Genomic DNA, 24341 nt, shown 5'->3' with positions numbered 1-24341 from the left:
ATCTGAAGGATTAGAACTTTAAGTTGGGTTCTGCTTTATTACCTGACCTTGAGGCTGTATCTTTAAGAGAGTCAATAATCTAATTTTTAGACCATTTTTCCATAATAATACTGTACATTGAAGGTGTATATAATTCCTAAATTAACTTGTGTTTAATCAGGTTAGCATATGGCAGACCTGGAGCTTTGATACATTCCAGGTTAGGAATATTGTACACACTGCACAGAGAGGGGAAGGAACAGGCGGTTAAGAGGGGGCATAGCAGCTTATTTTTTGCCCCAAGACCCCCAGACACACAGTGCACAGGACAATACAGTCACAGGACTGGACATATGCAGCAACAGTAGTCACCAGACAGGTTTGAAACTGTTAACACTGCTTATTTCATGAAACGTATTGACACACACAGACACACACATCTATGAGCTTTTAATGGCTTTACTGGTGTTGACTTTTCATCTAAAAGGAATCTATCTTTTAGTATGGAGGATAACGGGGAAGAAGAGAGGAGAGGAGAAGGAGGGGGAGGAAAAAAAGAAGGAGGGGAGGAGGAGAGGAAAAAATGGGAGAAGAGAGGTGAGGAGAGGAGGGGGGTAGAGAAGGAGGGATAGAGGAAGAGGAGGAGGTGAAAGTCTGAATAAGAAAGCAGCTCCTCCCGCTTCCTCGAGCTGCCTGCAGACCGGACAGCAGCAGCAGAAAAGCACCCATCAGCATAAAAATCACGTCTTTATTTGGATTTAACTCGCCGTGACTAACCGAGACTTCACCGGAGCACCGACAGCGCTGCCGTGACTTCAGAGTCCCGTCTCTGAACAGAACCCTCCTGACCGGACCGACATGCTCTCCCCAGGACTCTCTGTGTCTCTGCTGGCCGTGTCCTGCGCGCTGTGGCCGGCTGCAGTCCGCGCGGCGTCCTGCGAGCCGGTGCGGATCCCGCTGTGCCGGTCCATGCCGTGGAACATGACCAAGATGCCCAACCACCTCCACCACAGCACGCAGGACAACGCGGTGCTGGCCATCGAGCAGTTTGAAGGGCTGCTGGGTGAGTTACTGCAAGTCTGCAACTCCCCTTCATTCATTCTTTAATGGACTGAAGTTAACACAGACAACGCTCGGCCAGCCATCAAGTTCAACTCACACTAAGTTTAGAATTGTAATTCATATCTATTTTGTTGTTCGTTTCATTGTTTATTTTTTTCTTTTACTTTTTCTCCTCTGTGCACAACATACTGCCATTTTTTATCCAACTCTTTATGTGAAATAATATAAAATTTTAAAAGATAGTTGTGACAATGTTTTTAAATAGTATTTTTACAACCCTTATAATAATAATGATAATAATAATGATAATAATAATAATGATAATAATATCAGAAATATATTAAATAATGATTATAAAATATATTTAACGGTAAGAAAAGACTCCTATTTAACTAATAATTAAAATAATTAGATAGCCTAAGCAGTTGACTGATCATGATCAACCATATTTTAGTAATGATATTTTTAAAAATCATACAAAAATATGAATTGTGTTTGGTGGTAAAAGGATTAACCAATGAAAGATCTGTTTACTTGGCTCCTGTATCCATGTCCTTGCCAGTCAGCCTCATCATCATCATCTTCATCATCATCATCATCATCATCATCATCATCATCATCATCGTCCTAAACCACACAAACAGCTTTAATTATTGTTATTTTTGAGTAAAAGAGAGAAGGAACTTGAGATAAAACAAGCGGAAGGAAGGAAGGTAAGAAAGATTAAGGCTGAAGGGGAGGAGATCAGAAAGCAGCAGATAAGTAGCTTTTACTAAGGGTCAGTCAGAATATGACAGAAAATATAATAAGTCAAAAACAGACTGCTTTAAAGGTTTGTTTCACCCAAAATACAAAGAACACATTTTCTCATTTCCCTCTAGTTGTATCTCTCTATGCAGATAGTTTTGGTTTAATATGTCCAGGCTTGGAGATATCTTTCTCTGAGCTTTCTGTCTCCACCCCAGTACAACTGAGGTGAGTGGAATTTAGTTTGTGGTACAAAACATTCAACAGTGTCCCTGATACTCTGAACGATTAACAGACTACATTGTCAACAGTTTTCAGTGGGACTACTTTCTTCCAAAGAAATAGTCGCGAAGTCTGATAAATTACCTCAAGTCATGTCACTGGAGTCAACACTGGTTGGGGCTGAAGACTACAAGTTTGAAAATGAAAAAGATCTTGGGGCGTGGAGTTAGAAAGAAGTGAGGTTACCAGACTTCTGTAGCATAACACACCTGAATCTCCAACTAAACTGCTGATGGTTGAGTTGCATTGTGGGTGATGTAGGTGCCAGGTTTTGACAAGGAAGAACAATGCATGGAATAAAAAATGATATCTTTGGTTCTGCAACAGTCAGTTTTGATCCTTTTTCTTTTAAACTGTCCATCATGAATCTAATAATGTTTTAGGAGTGCAAAGCTAAATTTGGTGGAATACTGTCTGCTAAACTATAGTTGGCAGTGCAAACATGATTATGAGAGAGCATACAATTACTCTTTAAATATATGTTTTCAATCTATTTTGTCCATGCTGTGAACACCGCAAACCAAATTCCATTCCATTCCATTGTTTGGGCGTAGGCAGAAATCTCAGTGACAGATATCTCAAAACCTAGACAAATACAACTGAAACCTTTTGTTTTTGGGGAATTTGGGCGAACCAACCCTTAACTTGACATAGCTCGGCCCAGCGACAAGTAATTATTGAGAAACTCCAGATCATGGCAGCTGCAGTGATTGTTCTGTCTTCCCCTCGTTAATATCTACACGAGAAATCAAAGCGTTTGCTGCTGGAGCAGAGCTGGATCTGGTTTGAACCCTTCTGACTAACAGAAAGATCATGGAAACATTTTTGTGGAAACCATCAATCTGATTAAGTTTATTCAACACAGGAAAAAAAAATTGGCATCCCTAACAGAGGTCAGTGGTGAAACAGGCACATTTTAAAGAGTTGGTCTGAGTTTACAGCCCACTGTTGGTTTCTGGTTTGACTGTAGACCTGATCCAAGACCATCATACTATGTATTACTGGGTGGCTAGTACAAGAACCCGAACATTCCAGTCACTCAAGCGTTCATTAAATTGGTTATAGGAAGAATGTTGAAAATACAAACTCCTGGTTGAAATACTGAAGAATATTGTGTATTCAAACGAAGCCTCCTCCAAACCTTGTTAAGGCTTCCTTGCATCTGTGATAGATGTAGTCTGGCCTTAAATTGCAGTTATGACACTATGATATGTTTCTTCCAATAATCTGTCATGCTAAAATGGCTGTTAACTGTTCAGCTGTGTGGTGAAATAACTTTTGGATCAAGTGAACAAAACAGACGCAAAAACTGTAGACCTAAACTGTGCAGACGATTCAACAAGTGGCTTAATCAGATATGTCGACTTCCATCTTGAATGAGAGCAGGAGGGCTGATTGCAGAGCGGCATCCAACAGGGGGAGCATCGAGTGCAGAAGATCATACTACATCAAAGATGGTGTACCTTTAATAGGCATTGTTACTCTACCAAAAGAATATTGCCGCATAATCCAATATATAGAGAGAATGACACCAGAAAATGAGAGCCAACCTTTTTATGAATATCTGCACTTCTGTGTTTAAATCAAACTTAATTCATGGTGATAAATCTCTGGAAAAAGTAAAAATAGTAATAATTTTTAAATCATGGGAGAACCTCCAACCCTAAACATGACCCTTTGTTTAGTGTACAGCAGAGCCAAAAGTGCTATCACTGTGTCAATATCATACCTTCACACCTCTTTATGCCTTCATTGTCTCTTATCACACCCTGTCCTCCTCCTCCTTTCCTTGGTTCTTTCCTTAGTTCCACCGACTAAAAAGGAGACCAAATCTGTATTACTGTAGCTTCTCTTCACAACCCTCCTATTAAGATTTTTTAATCTCCTCCTTACATTTTTAAACATTTTCTTTTCCAAGTTTGTGGTTTTAATCCTCCCTTCAGACCTGAAGCAAGCCTGTGATGTTGTGTGAACAGTACAAGTGTTGGAAAGGAAAATGTTATCAGGGCTGATAGAAATGACAAAATAGGGCGTTGGGGAAGAAAATCCTTTAACTAACCATGACAGCAAACTTTTTCCTCAGTTTGATTTGTTCAGCCATGAATCCTGTTGAGAGGAAGTTTGAAACGCAACTGAGAACATAAAACTTTGAACTAGAAACAAGTTTTGGGATTTGAGGAGGCTATGGGGCGTTATAAAACAAGATTAAGAGTTGACCGCCATGCTAGCAGCTCTGTGAGGCTGTACTTCAGCACAGATGTGCTTGGAACTAAATGCTAACATCAGCATGCTAACATGCTCACGGTGACAGTGGTAAAATGCTGATGTTTAGCATGTATAACATTCACCAGGTTAATCATCTTGTTGTGGTGTGTTATGCTATGCTGATTAGGTCCTAACTGAAACATCATGGAATCAGCAAAGTTATTACAATTTATCCTCTAGGTACCTGGATATCTTCTGTAAATTTCACAGCAATACTTTCATTGCTTGTCAAGTTATTTCACTCAGAACCAAAAAGGTCAACCTCAATGTGGTGCTGCAAGTAAAAGTCAGGGCTTCGCCAAAGTTGAATGTTTGTACAGAATTTCATGACAATCTTTCCAATAGTTGTTGAAATATTTCAGTGACAGACAGAGCCACACCACTAATAAAACATAGTGTATGTTTAAATGTAAAGTTGAGCATTTAACAGGTCAAAGGTGAAATTCAGTAAACATTAATGACATGAGTGGATTGTTGTTTCTCCAGTAGTTTTCATGTTGTCTTGCTCTTTTTGTTCTGTTGTAAGCTGAGGTGGTTTTACTGTCTGAATGTTCATTATCATGGAGGGTCGGTCTGTCCAGCTGTACTGCAGCCAAACCTTCATTTTATGGTTTTCTTTAGTCCAAAAAGTAATAAAATAAAGTCAGATTGATGCAGCTGATCATTAAATACAAACTGGACTGAATGTTCACCCAATTATGAAAAACATATTTCCTCCCTTCCCTCCAGTGGTATCTATCCATGCAGATTGTTTTGGCTTCATTTGTTTTCAGATGTATGATTGTGAGATTTCTGCCTCCACCTCATTACAATGGAGGTGAATGGAATTTTGTTTATGGCGTTCATCGTATTGTGAAAAAATAATGTTTCAAAATGTTGAGTTGGGATCAGAACTGGAGCAGACTGGTGTTCAGCTCCGTTCTGTGTTTTTTCTCCTCAGACAGAAACTTTGCTTCTCTACATACCTGCTGATACTGAATATCACAAACTCTGTGTGTTTTTGATAAGTTGAGCTAATAACACTGCTCTGTGAATCTGCACGTTCGGAACATACACCGTCTCCATGTGTAAACTGAATATATTTGACAGTGTGAGTAGGTTTATTTTATTGTTCAGTTTCACTTTCTTTATATTGACGTCTCTCTCTGTAGAAAGTAAATATTACACACTTCCTTTATTTAAACTGTGAGCTGATTTAGTCTGATCATTAAATCCATTTCAGCCTCAAGAAGTGAACCGAATAAATGGTGCTTTTTAACCAGGATGCAGAGCTTGTTGGATCATCTAACAGCATCTGAAACCACCTTCCCCCTCACAGGGCTGACAGATATTCACCATTTTTTGTAACTTTCCAACACAGACAATCTAACAACCACATCCACTTTATGTAGCTGTTGGCCACGTTTCTGGAGGTGACAGAGTATACAGGGTTTGAACGTCTCTCTCAAGCTCTCTTTTTACTTACTTTAGTGGCATCGCTCTAGGGATGGCAATGTCGGTCTGTTGACTACTTTGGTCAAGACGGAAATATCTCAACAACTATTAGATGGATTGCCATGACATGTAAACCATAATGTTCCCCACAGACTTTCCTCTAGCTCAATCATCAGTTTTAGAAAACTGTCCACATGAAAGTGAGTTTGTGGTCTGTGGATTACCTCTTCACTTCCATTTTATTGGGCACTGACTGTAGAAAGAGATATTGCTACTGAATTTTTAAACAATCATTGATGCTGTGAGCAGCACAAATGAAATTCCATTCAGCTGCATTGTATTGAGGTGGAGGCAGAAATCTGAGAGACAGATATCTCAAAACCTGGAAAAATAAAACCTAAACTATGTGCATAAAGAGATTCCTCTAGAGCAAAGAGAGAAAAAAAAAGTGTTTTCAGTAGTTTGTGGGTATAGTCAGTTTTCTGGATTACTTGCGCTGTTTGGAGTAAAATCGTGATTTGTGGTAAAAACAAATTTTGAAATGTTGTTAACTGTAAAGCAGAATTAAATTCAAAAGCATGTGAATAACCTTGTCGACTGCCATAAAGTTTCATGATACATAGACATCTGTCTTCAATAAATACATTTAGGTATTGGCTGAACTTAAAGCTCAGCTGAGGTCAGACGAGTGGAAAGGGAAAGTGGAAGGGCAATAAGCTTTAACCAGAAAAATGCCCTAATGAAAGACCTGCAGGCCAGAAACCAGGAAGCGGTTTCAGGTCACAAGTTCAAAATATTTCTGTGACTTCATTGTGAAGTTGCAGCCAAACCTCAGTCTTGTTCCGCAATAAAAATATTGATTTGTCCTCTGTCCAGTGTTGAACTCTTTCTGGTCCAATCCTGTGTGAAACATGCAGCAGTATGGCAGTCAGAAGAAGTCCTATGTGTGGTCAGTGAGAGGTCCCTGAACCTTCAGAGGTGTAAAATATAGTGCGTCCCTCTAATCCTCATGGTGAAAACAAGAACAATTCAAGTTCAAATGAAACCGCCCTCAATCTCAGTGAGACTCCCACAAAATCAAGCATGTTTTCAAATCCCTGTATCTTTGTTGCTTCTTGCACACCAAAGACTTAATTTTGTGCTGTGAAAAAACTTTTGGGGTTGTGTAGTGTTTTTTTCTAAAATTCTGTTGCCAGAAATGAGTGTCTGACCATTGAAATCTGTGTTCATTTAAAGACATTACAAGATCAAAGGTGAGTGAGAAGTATGCTGTTGTTCTTACCTAGTCTACATGAATTATGAGTCATCACCACAGGCTCAGGTCACAGTAGCAAAACAAAAGCGTACTGTTGAGATGGAATCAGTGCTAACTTTAACAACCTAGCCTAACCCCCTACCACTTTGTGAGTGGAAAACAGTTAGCCAAGCTTGCTAGCTTCCACTTAAAAATACTAAAATACATGGTAGTTGACAGAACATCTCCTCAAATGTCAGTCAACTGCTGCCATGGGAAATCCTCAAATATGTCCAAAAACTGTTTTAAATGGAAAAGTAGTGCTATAATGTATATGTCCTTACACAAAAAGTGAATTGAATTGAAATTTCTGTGCTTAAGATGGAGAACGCTACTTTGGGTGACTCAACTCAAACTCTACCAAAGATATTCTACCTGGTTGATGAGGGAAACACTCCATGTGACAGCCCTGTGTGTTTTCCTGCCTGTCCAGGTACTGGCTGCAGTCCGGATTTGCTCTTCTTCTTGTGTGCCATGTATGCTCCCATCTGCACCATCGACTTCCAGCATGAGCCCATCAAACCCTGTAAGGCTGTGTGCGAGCGTGCAAAGATCGGCTGTGAGCCGGTGATGAAGCGCTACAACCACAGCTGGCCCGACAGCCTGGCCTGCAACGAGCTGCCACTGTACGACCGCGGAGTCTGCATCTCACCTGAGGCCATCGTCAAGGCAGAGGGACCAGGTATCAATGCTTTTATTATTTATATTATTCTTATTATCATTACATTATATGAATGACTGCTATGTTTCTCTCAAGGCAATTGATGATTGGTAGGTTGCATATCTTTCAATCAGTCTTGCCTTGTGCTTGTGTCAAGACAGAGTTGAAGATGACAAAGATGACAAAAACCACAGTCATAAATAAAGGCAATGACAGTGGCTAACAGCAGTTCTGCAGAACATGTTCAGTGCCAATACAGGAAGTATTGTCTTTTATTTAGTGAGTCGGACAGTAATATGTTGGCATGTAGTGTCTGACTTCCATGCACAGATTGGAGTTAGCACTCCGTCACAGTCCAACAGTTAATGTTGGTTGAGATTCAAAGTTCATTCTTGACCTTGGAAAGAGTAGTCGAGAAATTAATTTCACCACAAGGTTCTATCGGTAGCTGTTGTGGCACTACTAAACAGCTGCTAAATGGACCTTGTGGTAAGATTATTTTCTCAATGACTGTTTCCAAGATTAGAACACATTTGAACCTTAACATTTAAGCCAACTTGGACAAGAAGCCTGTAAAGTGCTCAGAAAAATGGAAATCTACAATTCCATGACAACCAGGCAAACTCTCTCTGCTGATGAAAATCATGTGATTTGAATGAAAACTGTTTGAAACAGTCATTGAATGGACCTCGTGGTGAGATCAATTAATGTTGGCTTTTTTACCGTAACTATGATCATTCTCAAACTATAAGTGGCCAAATGTTAACCATAGTATAATTGTCATGCCAATCATATTGTAGAAATACATTTTTTTACAAGCATTGAACAGTCAAATACAATGTCTAGTTTGAATAAGACAGTGAATGTCTTGAAAGTTTTTCCCACAATTATAGCCATGTGGTCCAATTTCAAAATGGATTAAAGTGAGATATTACTGTACGTTAATGATTAGGAATGCATGATACTGAAAGGTATACTAATATCTGATGACCAATTGTCATTTCATCCAACATCTTTTCAGCTGTGGGATATTCTACTGTAACTCTGCCTTTTGTTACAGATTCTGTGGTCTGTACAGAAGATTTATTTGATTTGATCCATAAACACTCCACTGTTTCCAACAGTCTGTTGTGCTCAGATTACTGGCATCCATGTAGACAAAAAAATGGAACTTTTACTCTGTTGTGGGATTTCTTAGATCCCTGAACGTTTCCTTGTGAGATGTTTCTGTCAATATCAAAAGGAGGAAATGTGCACCCTTCAGTCATCACTAAGTTTGAAGCATTAAAGGGGACATATTCTGCACGTTTCTATTGTTTAAATCTGGGGCTTTACTGGAATATCTTTGCATGATTTACAGTTCAAAAACTCCATATTTATCTTATACTGGCCCTTTATGCAGCCCCTCAGTTTAGCCTCTGTCTGAAACAGACCATTTTAGTTCCTGTCTCTTTAAGGCCCCCCTCCCGATGAGCCCACTCTGTTCTGATTGGCCAGCTTCAGGAAGCCGTGTCTCGGCATATTTCTGGCTGTGTACACAAACAGTAGTAGGATATCACTTCTTTGTTTTGAAGACGTTCCGCACCAGTGATATTTTATTTTGACAGCAGTTTGGAGACGGCCCTTTCTTGTTTTAACATGACGATACCCCCATTCACAAAGCAAGGTCCACAAAGAAATGCTTTTCCCAATTTGATTTATAAGTACTTACCCGGCTTACACAGAGCCCTGACCTCAACCCCATCCAACACCTTTGGGATGAACTGGAACACTGACAGCGAGCCAGACCTTATCACCCAACATCTGTGTGGACCTAATGCTCTTGTGGCTGAATGGGAGCAAATCCATGCAGCCAGTTTCCAAAACCTGAGGGAAAGCCTGAAACCAGTAGAGTGGAGGCCATTTTACAGCATGTCCATGGTTTTGGAATGACATGTACAACAATCATATATGACTGAAAAAGGGATGTCAGTTTCGGTTAATTTTGCTTTTGATGTTAACATTGACCGACATTAACTGATAACTAACCGGTCAATTTTTAAGAACAGTTGGGATGTAGTTTTCGTTTGTGGGAGCTGTCCAGCAGTTGGTGGTCAGAGCTAACCTAGGTTGACTTTTAGCTCATCCTTCTTCTCCTCAAAGTGTTTTTCAGTGCATTTAGTCACAGTAGCTCTCGATGGCATAATGTGCTCGGGTTTGAAGTACACATATAAATAATAATACAAATATAAGGCGACCCTGATTATAAGACGACCCCCCCTTTTCCAACAGCTGTTTTTGGAATAATAACGTTAACGATTACTTTTTGGATATAACTTATGTCATAGTATAGTTACATACTCACACAGCCAGGCTTTTGGAAGCAGACAAAAATAATTTTCTCCAGCATTTAGCATTCATAAGACTGCCTGTTTGTCTTTTTGAGCTCCTTATCATCTGTCACAGTGGTTTTTGGTGGCTTGACATAAGTTATTCGTTTCTGCAGCAGAGACATCAGAGGACGCTTTGGACTCTTTTTCACTCGTCATGGATTTATTTCCTCCATGGCTGAAAAACACATTACACAATCCTTTATAAAGTCCTGCAGGTTTAACTGGACTAATGAAACAGTTTTAGTGCTGACTGACTCTAACACACTCACTTTAAACAGACTTTAAGGCCCTGTTTACACCTGGCATTAACATGTGTCTCGGGTGATCCGATCACAAGCATACAGCTCTAAGTACAGGTGTGAACGCATCCAAGACGCATCGAGATCCAATCACTCAGACCACATTTGGAGGTGGTCTGAGTGTGGCCACATTCATTTAGCAGTGCAACAGTGTAAACGCAATGCATCCTGGGCCACATTGAAGGACTGCCCAGGGTCCTTCAATTTATTTTCCTGTAGACTAGGCACAGGAAATGCATTGCTGCCTCCTGGTCCAAAGCTGTGTTCAACTTGTTTGATAGCAGGATAAAGAAATGCATTATTTTGTTTTCCCGTTTTTCATGTTAATTAAAAAAACGTAATCCACCTCCCATTTTCCCCCCATTCCCCTAACCTGTTTTCCTCTTCAAATTGACAACCACAATAGAAATTAAACCAAAACCAGAAAATAAAAGTTTTTCGCTTACAAACCCATAATGCAGTCAGTTGCAAGTCAGTTTTACACCTGTACTTATCTGTTCAAAAAGGATATCTGATGTTGTAAACACATGATTGTCTACCCGTTAGCACAGTGTGTATGCAAATTAACCTATAAACCGACATGCATAACCGGTCATATAATATTCTCAGCAGTTAACCAATCAACGGTTAACCGTTGACATCCCTAGACTGAAATGTTCATGTGACCACATGCTTTTGGCCATGCAACATATCTGACTATTAAAAAGTACATTTAAAATGTCATTTATATAATTTATTGTTTTCTGTTTACTCTTGTTAGTATATGTTTCTTGAAAACAAGATGATACATCTCAAGGGGTTTATCCTGATATAATAAATTTGACAAATTTACTCCTAAAGTCTTAATATGGAGGTGTCATCTGAATGAGAACATGAGACTTTCCTCACTGAAAAACATGGACCATGAGGAAGCAGTTTGCCCTGCTTAGCTGAGCTCTATCAGTGTTTTCTATCATGTTTCTACTCTCAGCAGTTTGTTTCTGGTCCTTCTCGAACAGATAGCGTGAGTCATTTCCCCTCCGACTTCACTCCCACTGACTTTCTCAAAGAGCTCCTTGATACAGGCAGCCCACTGATTTTACACTCAATAAAACCCTCACTGTCCTCTGCTTCTTAAAACAGGCCTTGGACCAGAAAGTCCTGAAAAAAAAACTCATCTTAATCCCCTTGACCTCCGTAACGGTTCACCCACGTATCTCCAAGTTGCCCTGGCTCGGCTCAGCTCAGCTCAGTGGGGTTTTGGGATTTTCCCTCAGTGTGACTTGTTGATTTGCTGAGGTTCAGTCAGGGTGGATCCTTCAAGTCATTCCACAGATTTTCAGTGGGACTCCAGTCTGAATGCTGCTGTTCAGACGTTTGTCTCGGCTAATGTTAGCATACTAACATGCTCAGAATGACAATGCTAACATTGTGATGGTTAGCAGGTAATGTTTACCATTGTCACCATCTTACTTTACACACATTTGCTAATTGGAGCTAAACTCAAAGTACACCTAAGGTGATGGTAATGTTATTAGTTTTGCAGGTATTTGGTTAGAAACCAAAGTACTTGATAAAGTCAAATGTTAACCTGCTGGTGGGGCTAGAAAAAAAATCATGGGATCACCAAAGTCATTGGGATTCATCCTCTGTGGATCACAAATGTCTGTACCAAATTTTAATGGCAATACATCCAATAATTGTTGAGAAATTTCAGTCTGGACCAAAGTTGTGGACCAACTAGAGCTGCTAGCATGTCTAGAAATCCACAACAAGCTCTATAAACACTTTTTCTCACTTTCGTCACATTATGATGTAACTACATTTCGTCCCACTTACCTTCTTCAGACATTTCATTTAAGAAGTAACAATAAGCTTGTGCAGGTAAACATGTGTCTAAAGGACAACAACCAATCCAAGGCACCAAGCAATCAACTGTCCAAAAGAGGGATATAGAAAAGAGACACCTGAGAAGGAGTGAGGGGCTGAATTTTTTTTAGAACCAATCCAGTTGAAGCTTCAGTAACACACCCAATAAAATTTAATAATCTCTGGGCAATGTCAATAAACCAAAATGGGCACTAAATAAACCCAGAAGACAATAGGCATTTTTTCATAACAGCCATTCTGACTTGTCAAAGTAGGAAAATCACAGGTGTTACTATAAGGTCTGTTCCATTTAAGTGTCCCAGTTAGCCATGACAGTGTGTCAGTGACCTAGCATGCATAAACCAAGATCCTGAAACTGAAGCAGCTAAATGGAATTCATCCATCATTGAATATATATTCATGCTTTTCTTACTGTGACATGTCAAAATGTCTTCCACGAAAAAGGCCTATCAATAAGCAAATATGGACATTGTGAAAAGGGTCCTGTTAATTATAGTTATGTTTGCACTGCAATTGTTCAACATTTTACATAAAGACATTGACTGCAGCAGTGACAGGTTTTAAAACATTCACTACAACCTAACCTATACAAGTCCAAGAAGCAGTCTAATGACATATCTGTTCCCCAGAAGATGAACCATTAATATTTCAATGACTCCATTACCTTTCTTGTTGCACTACTAACCCTGTCAGGGCAATCCATACATCTGTCCATGTTTTGGCTGTTTGGGTCTGGGTCATGGTGGCAGCAGGCTAAGCAAACACCTTGTGGAAGATCCCGAGACATTCCTCGTCTGGATATATAATTCTTTCAGTGTGTTCTGGGTCTGCACTGGTGGTTTCCTCCCAGTTTGACATGCCCAGAAGACCTCTAAAGGGAGGCATCCTAATCAGATGCTCAAAGTGTCCCAACTGGCGGAGGAGCAGCAGTTTTACTAAAAACTCCTTCTGGATGTCTGAGCTACCTTATCTCAAAGGGTGAGCCCAAGCACCCTGTGAAGGACATTAATTTTGGTTGATTGTATCAGCAGTCTCATTCATTTGGTCACTATAAAGCTCATAGCCATAAGTGAGGGTTGAAACATACACAATACACATATTGATCATGCATTCCATCAGGACCCAAAGATACTTGAATTTCTCCACTTGGAATAGCAACTCAATCCCAAGTCTCAGGATGAACTTTACAATTTAAGCTCCACTACTGGTAATGCTTTAACCACAGCTAACTTATCAGCAAGTTGTTTGTTCTGTCCATCACTTTCATTTTGCGGCTGTAATGAACACTGCAGCCTCCAGGGGGACACTATAGCAGGACTTGAGACTGGTTAAAATCACATGGTGCTGATTCAACATTTGTTCTCTGTACAGTATGTACACAGCCTTGGATGCTGCTAACTGAATAGTTATCATATAGTGAATAGTAATTGTTTCTCTGTACAGTTTTGTTTTTGTTTTTTTTTAACTGTTCTGATTCAGATTCAAAACCTTTAATGTACCCAAGGGGCAATTTGCTTTACAGACAGTTGTCCAACACAAATACAGCATAATCATACACAACACAACACAAGAACCAAATCTCATACACTGTCACCATGAATCATGGAAAAAGAAAGATGCAATGACATCCAAGGTTAGAGTTTGTTTAAAAAACCAATAGCACTTTTCCTGTTGTCTTATATGAAAACAGGAAACAATGGAATCTGATTTCTTTCTGTTCTGACCAGGGTTTCTCTCTGTCTCTATAGATCCATACTACCAGGACCCAACCAGGTGTAACCCAGGTGAGGCTGACCTTTGACCTTCTCTGGGCCCAAATTTTGATCGGTTTCTCAAAAGCTAACCTAGCCTGTGGTAGCTGGTTGATCAGATATTATGTTGATCAGGTTGGACACATCATCACAAACTAACATGCCAACTCCTTTAACTTTCCACACATGATAGAGCAAAAACCAAGCCAGTAATGACATTATCCAGTGACATCTATATTAATACAACTTTGCTAAAGAAATTCTGCTTCAAGAAAACATATAGTTGTCACTTACATGCTGATGTGCATCTAAATGCAGACTAGAACAGTCCAGAAACCAGTTTGACAAGTTCACTAAAAAGCTGATAAAGCTGTGTTCTGGTTTTGATCTTCCGACAGAATCCAGTCCAGACTTTCCCATGGACTCCAACAACCTCCACTGCAGAGGACCCAATGGAGGTAAACTGTCTGTCTACCTATCTTTACCTCTGACCCAGGTCAGGTTCTTCCTTGTTGAAGCCCATTCACACAAATGAAACTTGCTCATCAAGTGCATAAGCCAAATAAGTTTCTAGCTTCTGGGTTTGCTTTCATGTTGTGTGGCCCACTGAATATACCCTCCACCCGCGCATTCATGCTTGGCCCATAGAATTTATATTGGGATGATGCTCATTCATGTACCTATCTAGCTCTTTTTCACTGTACTACGTCATATATACAGTACTGGTGCAAAAGTTTTAGGCACTAAAAGTAAAGTGAGAATGCTTACAAAAATATTGCTATAAATTGTTTTAATTTATGAATTAACTTCTTACAAAGTTGAGTAAGCAGCAGAAACCTAAATGAAATCAATATTTGCTGTGAGCAGCTTTGCCTTTAAAACAGCAGCAGTTCTCCTTGGTTCACTTTAACACAGTTTTTCATGACAACTTGCAGGTAGGTTGTTGTAACCATCCTGGAGAAAGAATGTTCTTCTGTGGATTTATTATTTTGGCCATCTCAGGTGCTTCTTCATGTAATCCCAGATTGACTCCATGATGTTGAGATCAGGGCTCTGTGGGGGCCATACCATACCATCTATTGCAGGACTCATCATTCTTCTTGTTGCTAAAAATAGTTCTTTATGACTCTAGCTGTATGCTTGGGGTCATTGTCATATCATGAATAAATTTGGGACCGATCAGACGCCTCCCTGATGGTATTGCATAATGGATAAGAATCTAAACATCTAGGGTGCCTAAAACTTTTGCACAGTACTGTATATATAGATATATAAATTTTACTTTGCTATATTTAGAGGAAAGGGATACTGATTAAAAATGAAAATGTTTGTAAACTGTATTAGCTGTACTGTATATTGTTCAAGATATTGTTTGAAAAAAAATTCCTAGGCTCTGGGAAAGTTTTACAAACATAAAATCATCATGGATTAAAAAGACACATCTTTTATAAAAGCAGTCTATGGGGAAAATGCTTTTTGGGCTGCAGGGGAGTTTTTTGCTGCAGTACCACAAGTGGCCACTGGGACAAATTGGCAGCAAAGCTGAGTGGTGGTGTTTTGTTTTTGTTTTCATCAACGCATAAGCCAAAAACATTGGCTCACTTCCTGGTTTGTTTCTGAGTTGTGTGGCCCAGTGCACATGCTCATTAGCATGTCTCTCCCTGGCCCCATCTGCTCTGTCCTACTAGGCCCATAGACATAACATTGGGACATTACACACATAAAAATATATTTTCTAGGCTCTGGGAAAGTTTTGCAAATATAAAACCATCATAGTTTAAAAATTCACAATACAAACAGGAATAATTTGTTTAACTTGTTTGAAGTTTGAGGTGTCTTTTAACAATTTTTTAGATATCTCTTTTGTAATGGCAGTATATACTAAAAATGTTTTTGCGCCACAGATCTTTTTGTTGCAGTACTGCAGCTAGCCACTGGGGCAAATTGGCAGCAAGGCTCACTGATAGCATGGTATACAGCTCTCTTTATACGTTCATGAGCTGTATTTTTAGTAGTCTGACCTTACACTGGATTTACCAGAGTCATCAACTCTAAGACCAACACTAACAAGTGACTGGCATGCAATGCATTCTGGGATTCTGAGGACAAAAGGATATACAGTTTTTCACAATTACAAGTTTTCGAACTTGTAAATACCATTCTGTTCAACAACTGGGAAAATCAGTTTTTCTGAAAGCTCTGATATATCCAACTTGGTGCTTTAAAATACGGAAGTACCTGAGAAGCTGTATTTTAAGTCTCACATGACCAACAATCATACAGCTGTTGTGAGTTAACATGAACATGGGAATCTTCCCCATCTCTACCATCTATCCCTTATGAAATGGAACATTGCATGACAAATTCACTCTGGAAACGTGGACTTTTAAGGAGGTGGAGCCTGAACACAGTCTGTTTTGCTTTTCAAAATGATGATTCCTGGCTCACTCACTGTGTGTGTGTGTGTGTGTGTGTGTGTGTGTGTGTGTGTGTTGTATAGATCGCTGTAGATGTAAGGTGGTCAAAATGGGTTTGAAAACCTACCTGAAGAACAACTACAACTATGGTGAGTCATCTGGGACTTTATTCAGTTTTTACAAATATGAAACTGTTGATCATTCTGTTTCACTCTGACATAGTTATATATAGTAGTACCTGCTGATATGCTAATGACAATGTCAGTTACTAGTATATGAAATTATGAAATAATATTGTTGAGCATGGAATCCTTGCTTGTAATGGTAGTGTTTTCCTGATGATCCCACTGAAAGTCAACAATCAGTCAGTAGCTCTGACTTTTAGCAGTGCTCAGGTTGTTTTCATGTTTTATACTGTATTAATTTTTTTAATTTTTTAGACCAACACAAATGACACATCTATGATTCTTAGGAAAAGGGGTGTAATTTGTTACACAAATTCCATCAATCAGGCTCTGAGTCATGGTCTGTTGGTACATTTCCAAACCAAACGGTTACAAATTAAAGTGAGAATGTGGTCTGAGCATCATATCCAATAGCCAATCATCACTCCTCAATGCTACAAGTGAAATATCAGCATTGCCACATATCTATTCATCCAGTCTGAATGCTCATTACTTCACTTGTTATGAGCATTAACTGTACTGCTCAATAAAGTTGTCAAAAATCTTTTTAGCATCATTGAACTCTTCAGCAGATTCTTTCTCTCTGACCAGTTTTTCAAAAGCTAAAAGAACAGAAAGGCTTTTCCAGATGATTACAGTGCACAGGCATGATTTGGCAAATCCAGCAGAGATTTCCATGTGGAGTTCTGGAGCTCGCAAATACCTTTGGCCACAGAATCACTTTGGGGAAGATTTTAGATTTTCTTTCCAGCCATCATTAAAACCGAGAGCTCACTTTCCAAATATTTAGATATAATTAAAACACAGGAGTTTAGTGAAGCATGATGGCATGTCAGATTGCACAACAAGGTGGTCTTAATTAATTAATATTAATTTGGAAAGGCAGGTTATTGGTGTCACTGGCAGCAGACGACATTTTGTGTTTTTGGAACCTACACAGGATGACAGAAATAAGTTGAACTGTCAAGTCTTCTTTCAAAGAGGAGAAGAACAAGACACTTACAAAAATTAAACAGAAATGTGCACCAGCTCAGATACAGAGACAGAGACAGATAATGTTTCTATATCATAGATACAAAGACATATTTTAACAGAAGGGGCTTATAAATAGGCAGTTAAGTTCAATGAAACAATTGTGAAAAGCGATGTCATCAGTGAGATCTGTGCACACGGGGGTGGTGGGGTTGAATAAACCAGAATGACCAAGAGTTTACGAGAAACTGTATGAAGAAATGCTCGTTTGTCATACTGTGATCAATGTGTTGGTGATTATCTTTGTGTCTAGAGTTTCAGTGTGCGACTTGTTGATAGCTGTGAGGACTGATGGCTTTGGATGGAAAACCAACAGTCACAGTCAAATCACCGTAGTCCAGTGTCTAGCATATTTTTAGGAAACAGGATTTTCTTACATGCTAATGTGACGGATATAATGACCAGAGTGAGTGTGCCTATGCTGTGCAACAGTCAAACAGAAGGAATTTCATTCTAACATTACTTTCTTGTTTTTATATGCTAATGTCACTTGTGTGAAGGGGAGCTTCAATGCTTTCAACCCATTCTGCTACTATACAGGAAGAAAATAGTAATTTAACTTATTGATTAATTTATTTTCTCCACTCACTGAAGCTTCAAATGCCAACAGTGAAACCAGAAAGCTCATTGTGAAACTGGAGGTTGTAACTGACTATTGTTCACAACTAGTAGATTTGTGAGACACTTCACAAGGAACCAAAGGAGAAAAGAGACAACTCCAAGAGACAGGGTGTCTCTTGCAATTGGTGTGGATTTGTAAAAACAAGCAAATCTGTTCTATGAGATAGAAAACTGACTGAATACTAAAATGCTTCAGAAACTCTTCATGAAATACTGTTGGTGTGGATTCAGCTTGAGTGGTGGCTTTAGTTCTGGCTCTGGCACAGGAAGATGACGTCCCTGTTTTTTTATCTGGTCTACAAAGCTCTGTTCTGTTGACTGTTTCTCCAACCAGGGAAATGGTCATCAGTAAGAAGAACACCAGACCTGTTTGAATTGCTGTGGGCGGCAATTCAGAGGTCTGGAGCTAGAAATTTACCATAAATTTTAAATCCAAGAGTTCTGAAAGCCCTGACTTGTCATTTGCCCTGTGAGCTCTGACTTCTTAATGGGTAAAGGCAGAGATTATAACAAAGGAAAGTTCAATATCCAATGTGTCCATGTATGCTGATGACTATTATCCTCAGTGATCAGGGCGAGGGTGAGGGAGGTGAGGAATCGTGGTCTGGAGCCTACAGCAGTGGTGGAGGTGAAGGAGGTGCTCAAGTCTTCTCTGGTCAACATTCCCAAGGAGACGCAGACACTCTACTACTCTTCCTCCTGTCTGTGTCCTACTCTTTCTCCCGGGGAGGAGTACCTCATTATGGGCTACGAGAATGAGGAGACATCCAGGTATGAGCAGGAGAATTGTAAATGAATAGTAAAAGTATTGTTATCAATATAAACCTGACTGTGAGTGTGTATGCATTGCAGGTTGCTCCTGATTGACGGCTCCATTGCTCAAAAGTGGAGGGACAAAATGGCCAGGAAGGTCAAGGTGCGATTCACATCCAAATACACAGACACAGGCAGCAGTAGTTCCTTAGCAGCAGTTTTTCATCCAAAACACACTGGTGCTGACTGGATTCTGGGAAGCAGCTTTTTTCAGCACATCCAGGCTACCAAACCTCAGATACTTCTTATGTCAAGTGACAGAACGTCTTCTGTGGTGTTATTGCTGTCACAATAGATGAGGAGTAACTCATTATTGAGGTACTAATATATCTGGAACTTTAAAGTCCTATCTTTATAAAGATACTGAATGGTAATGAATGAACTTTATTTTGTGAATCCTGTTGCACCAGCTGAATGGAAGTTTGGGTATAAAGTACACTTAACTGGCCACTGTGTTTAGCAAAAACAAAGTTGGACATTGTTGAAATGGTGTACATGGCCTTTCCAAAAGTGTAGTCTAGGGAACTGACTAAACAGTATCTGCTCTAAAATAAGCTGGAAACATTGGCATGCTAACTAATTAGACGGGATTACCAAGGAGCACTTCATTCATTTGTACCATTAAGAGTGGATTTTTGTCTGCTCATATCCTTTTATTTAATGTAAATAAAAGTGACTTCATTTTCAATCTGAAAACACTTCTAAAGTTGCTCAAACTTAATAAGTTGATAAATTTCTGAAGATGGCTAAAATTCCATTTCACTTACTGTCTGTGTGTCTTTCTGTCCAGAGGTGGGATCTGATCCTGCAGGGGAAAGGCCGACAAAGTCAGCGCCGGGGTCGCCACTGAGATCTGACTGCGTGTGTGTGTGTTTGAGTGTGTGGTCTGTCATAGGCTACTTTCGGACTAATTTCAGACTAAAGACCAGTTAATTGGGGACAGCTTGTCCAGTTGGAGACAAAAGCCGTGCCCCCAATTGGGAAAAAGCTGATTTTTGGGTCAGTCGTTAAGGTTAGGGTAAGAGTTAGGGTTAGGCAAGTAGTGGTTATAGTTAGGATTAGGCTAAGTTTCCAGGAAATTAATGTAAGTCTATGTAATGTCCCCAGAAGTGACCTAGGACAGTGTATGTGTGTGTGTGTGTGTGCGTGTGCATGTGCGGGTGCGTGTGTGTGTGTGTGTGTGTGTGTGTGTGTGTGTGTGTGTGTGTGTGTAGATATTGCACTATCACAAGCTGTTGTAGCTGAATGTAGTTCATCTCTTCATATATCAGACTGGTTAGAGCCTGATTTTTGCCATTTATTATCTTTGCACAAACATAATTTAGTGTGCGTTTAGTGTGTGCGTTTGTCAGTGTGTGTGTTTGTCAGTGTGTGTGTGTGTGTGTGTGTGCGTGTTGTGTTGTGTTGGTGTGTGTACACCTTAAGCACTCAATAAAGACAAGAGAGAGGGTGGAGCTTCTAAACTGTAGTACTAAACCTACACACAGCCATACAGTATGTACATGACACTTTTTTGGAACAAATTTGTTTTCAGTGTTGGCCACGTTGGCTCCACAGCTCCTCTCCATGGTTACAGTATCTATTAATCCTGAATGTTGGCCATGTTGTCATGTTAATTTGTTGGAGGACATTTAAATGACATGAAAACCATTTGGATTTTGACATTTGGACTACGATAGATCTGTAGCCACCTGAACTTTACAGAACTCCACAGAAGAGGAAAGAATATTCATGCTTTGTTCAGACAGCATCAAGACCAACAGCAACAACAGTAACAACAGCAGCAGCAGCAGAATATGGGCAGACAGAGAGTTGACTTACTTCTTCAGTATTGGTGGATCCAGCGCCTCCTCTGGTCTCAATGTCTGACGACAACAGAAAACAACTAATGTCTGTGTTACAAACTATTTTCCATGAATCACAAATTGCTGGACACAAATTCAGTATACTGTGGGAGGAGTGTGGAGTGTGCCACTGGAATAATTAGACTTTTTGTGTTTGGGTACGATCAATCATTAAGTTGATCAATTTAAAAAAGTAAAATTTAAACATTTTGTTGCTGCTCTGTGGATTGGACCAAAATTTCAAATGCGAAACAAAATGTTGAATTGAATATGATAGATTGTTATATATACTTGAAAATTAAATAAAACATTTTAAAAGTTTTTAATTATCAATTTTGAAATTGCATTTTAAAATTGTTTAATCATTTAAAACAATAGGAAAAGAATTATTAACTAACAAATCAAATGATTTTTTAAAATCATCATTTAAATGGAAAATGTATTAAGTTAGAACACTGGCACACTCCAGACACCATATAAACACATATATTTTGCTATTTTGATGTGATATCTTTCCTGTTGGATATTGGGGAGGGATATAATGGTGGTGGAAAAGGTACGGTCACATTACTCTTCTATACTATGAATATTCGCTCTGACTCCCATTCACTTCTGTTGAAATCTACACAAAATTAAGGATGCATTTCCTGTTTTGGTATAATCTCCTGCTAGTTCCGGCAGACTTGCAGTTCAGAGTTCATCTTTGGTTGTGAGTTTTTGGTGATGGTCAGCCAAAATAGTAACCATGCTGATCAGTATTATTACCCGCATTGTATCCGTGACATCAACTCCAACAGAAGACTAATGTGACGGTACCATAACACTACGTGAAGACCCACTGGAAACAAGAAAATCCAGTGACACTGCCTTTTTCATTACCTGCATGTTGCTATGGGCATGTCAACGTTGGGAAGCATATTAAGTATTGTGGCATGCATTGTGTAAATATGCAACCTAGCACTTTCTCCAACAATTTTATGATATATCATACAAAAAAGGAATTCCAGAAACTGCAATATGATCTCAACACCAAGTGCAATGTACATTGGCCATGCCTTGATATGCATTGCACACACCTACAGACAGAAGGTGTAGTCGAGGTATGGTATATGGGATATGATATTTGGGGAGTGAATGTTATACAATTACTGATGTATAGTGCCTCGTCAAGACGCTGCCTATGTGGGGGCTTACATTGAAAATAATAGGTATGAACGTTTTGACCTGACTTCCCTTTTTCTTTGTCGGTGACATGTCAAAGTGAAGTTTGCCTCATTTGCAATTGATTGCAAACCTGATTTAACCCTCTCTTCTCTTGTGTCATGGCTCAGTCCCACCACTTTGTAGAATAGGAATTTTTTTAATGGGATGAGATTCACTTTCATTCTATAGAAAAGGAATGCAAGCAGAAATCTTTTTTCACACTGCAGCAGCTGGTCTTCACCGTTACAAATGAGCTCTGAGAACTGTCCAACAAGCTCTGTTATCAGGAAGAAACCAGGCGAGACATTCATAATGAATACAAAGAAGTTATTTAGAAGGGATTTTCACAGCAGACATTTTGACTTGTCATAAAAGTAAAGGCACAGGTGTTACTAATAACAGTGTGACAGTGAGCCAGCATGCACATTAGCAAGTCCGAGAAACCAAAGCAGTTGATAGAATTCAGTCATTTTATTATTTACATCTGTGCTTTTCCCACCTTGACATGTCTTCTGTGAAAAATGCCTTATAGCAAGTCCTTTTACATTTCATTGCAACTTTAAAAAGCAGACTGGAGTTCCTGCTGTCTGAGCATTTGCCTCGGATAAACAAACAGTACTCTCATTATTGCACAGTAACTCTGTTCATGTAAATACACTAATACTCAATACTACCCTACTCTTATCAGTAAACTATACTAACACTCCGATATTTTGAACTCTGGACCCTTCACAGTAGTTTGAACCATTAAACATGAATTTAGACAACATGATCAAAGTTAAAATCTGTGGGTGTTTGTCTCTGGATGGTCAAAGGTCAACAGTCTCACTGTCAAGGCTGCTTCCAACCATGAAATGGGACCCAATTGTGCTTACCTTCCTTTACCGTTAGACCATAAAAACTGCAACCGATGTAAAATATCCAGAAAACAACTTTGTAATACAGTGTGCCAAGACAACTGGTTGCACTTAAGGGAAACTCTTGAGGGACCACTACAGCGTTGTCAGATCAGCTGTGATATACTGCCCGATTAAAAATTTCCTTAAAGGCAGCAAAAGCCACATAAACAATAATGATGTGATTACTGATGTAAACAGCTGGCTGCTAAGCCCTATAATCAGTTATTATATTATTATATACTACCTATGTAGTTTTCTATCAAGCACAACTTGAACATGCAACAAACTGACTTGAAGATAGCAGAGGTGGAAAATACAAATCAATTTGATTTGAAACGTTTAGTTCAGTTTAAAGATTGATAGTTTACTTTTTCCTGAGCTAAGCAATCACATTACCATTCCAATGCACTTCAGTACTTATATCAGCAAATGAGCATATTACAGTTTGTAACACCCCGAAGTTTCACACAAATTCAGACTCCATGTGCAAGGGAAACAATGGAAGTCATGCGTGAGTACTTTGCAAAATATTTTTTGGCATTCTGCTTAGTTTTCGAGTCTCAAAGCTGTGCAGTGTGTTCCTATAGGTTAAAATATTAAAAGTCATGGACATGATGGCATGTAAAACCTGTAGGTCTGTATGTCACTTTCACATTCAACAAGTCTGGTGTTCACCCTTTTTGAGAAGGAATCTCAAAAATGCCATTGAATCTAACCACAATAGACTTAATTTTCCTGCAATACTTTTCATATTATAATCTTCAGTATAATTACAGATTATTAGTAATTACAACATGACTGTAAATGTAGGCCTACTCTTGTTGTTGAATTAACTCAATATTGAAATCCAAATGTCGCTGCACACTCCAAGATCAGATGCTAACAGATATAAAATAAATTTTTCTGCAGCTGTCATCATGGTGAATGCAAGTAGCTTGCTGCTGATGTGCTGGTTATCCCAAAGTCTTTTGTCATCTAAATTCGAGAGGTTTCTGTGACAGTTTGCTCAAATCTACTTCACCAATCTGACATATACCTCAACACGCCAGGTGTGTATTTGCTCATTTTTGCAGTCACATTCCAACTATTGTCCAACTACTTTTGCTTGTTTACAACTACACCTGCCAGCAGCATGTTACAAAGTCTTAATTTAGTTTAATACTGTATTTCATTCAATAAACTTACCTGTCTTCTTCTGTAGTCACATCATTGCTGGACCCCTCATCCAATCATTTGCATTCCCTGCCGGCACTTGACCGACTTTAAACATTGAAATGTGGTTGAAATAATGTCAGTTCTATGGTTGTAAAAA

At 39.2% G+C, this 24341-nt stretch overlaps 1 protein-coding gene across 1 annotated transcript; it reads left to right on the top strand.

The window, feature by feature from the left end:
- Positions 1 to 633: 633 nt before the first annotated feature.
- On the top strand, positions 634 to 24238 carry frzb (frizzled related protein). Its single transcript, XM_067604496.1, has 8 exons — positions 634 to 1042; positions 7497 to 7745; positions 14013 to 14048; positions 14414 to 14473; positions 16516 to 16581; positions 18837 to 19041; positions 19123 to 19186; positions 19874 to 24238. Exons 1-8 carry the CDS (start codon positions 838 to 840, stop codon positions 19931 to 19933), a joined length of 945 nt encoding a protein of 314 aa, XP_067460597.1. The 5' UTR covers positions 634 to 837; the 3' UTR covers positions 19934 to 24238.
- Positions 24239 to 24341: the final 103 nt, after the last annotated feature.

The sequence above is a fragment of the Thunnus thynnus genome, chromosome 11 (assembly GCF_963924715.1).
Source record: "Thunnus thynnus chromosome 11, fThuThy2.1, whole genome shotgun sequence".
In the NCBI taxonomy this organism is placed as follows: domain Eukaryota; kingdom Metazoa; phylum Chordata; class Actinopteri; order Scombriformes; family Scombridae; genus Thunnus; species Thunnus thynnus.
This window is presented reverse-complemented; position numbering and strand designations above follow the sequence as displayed.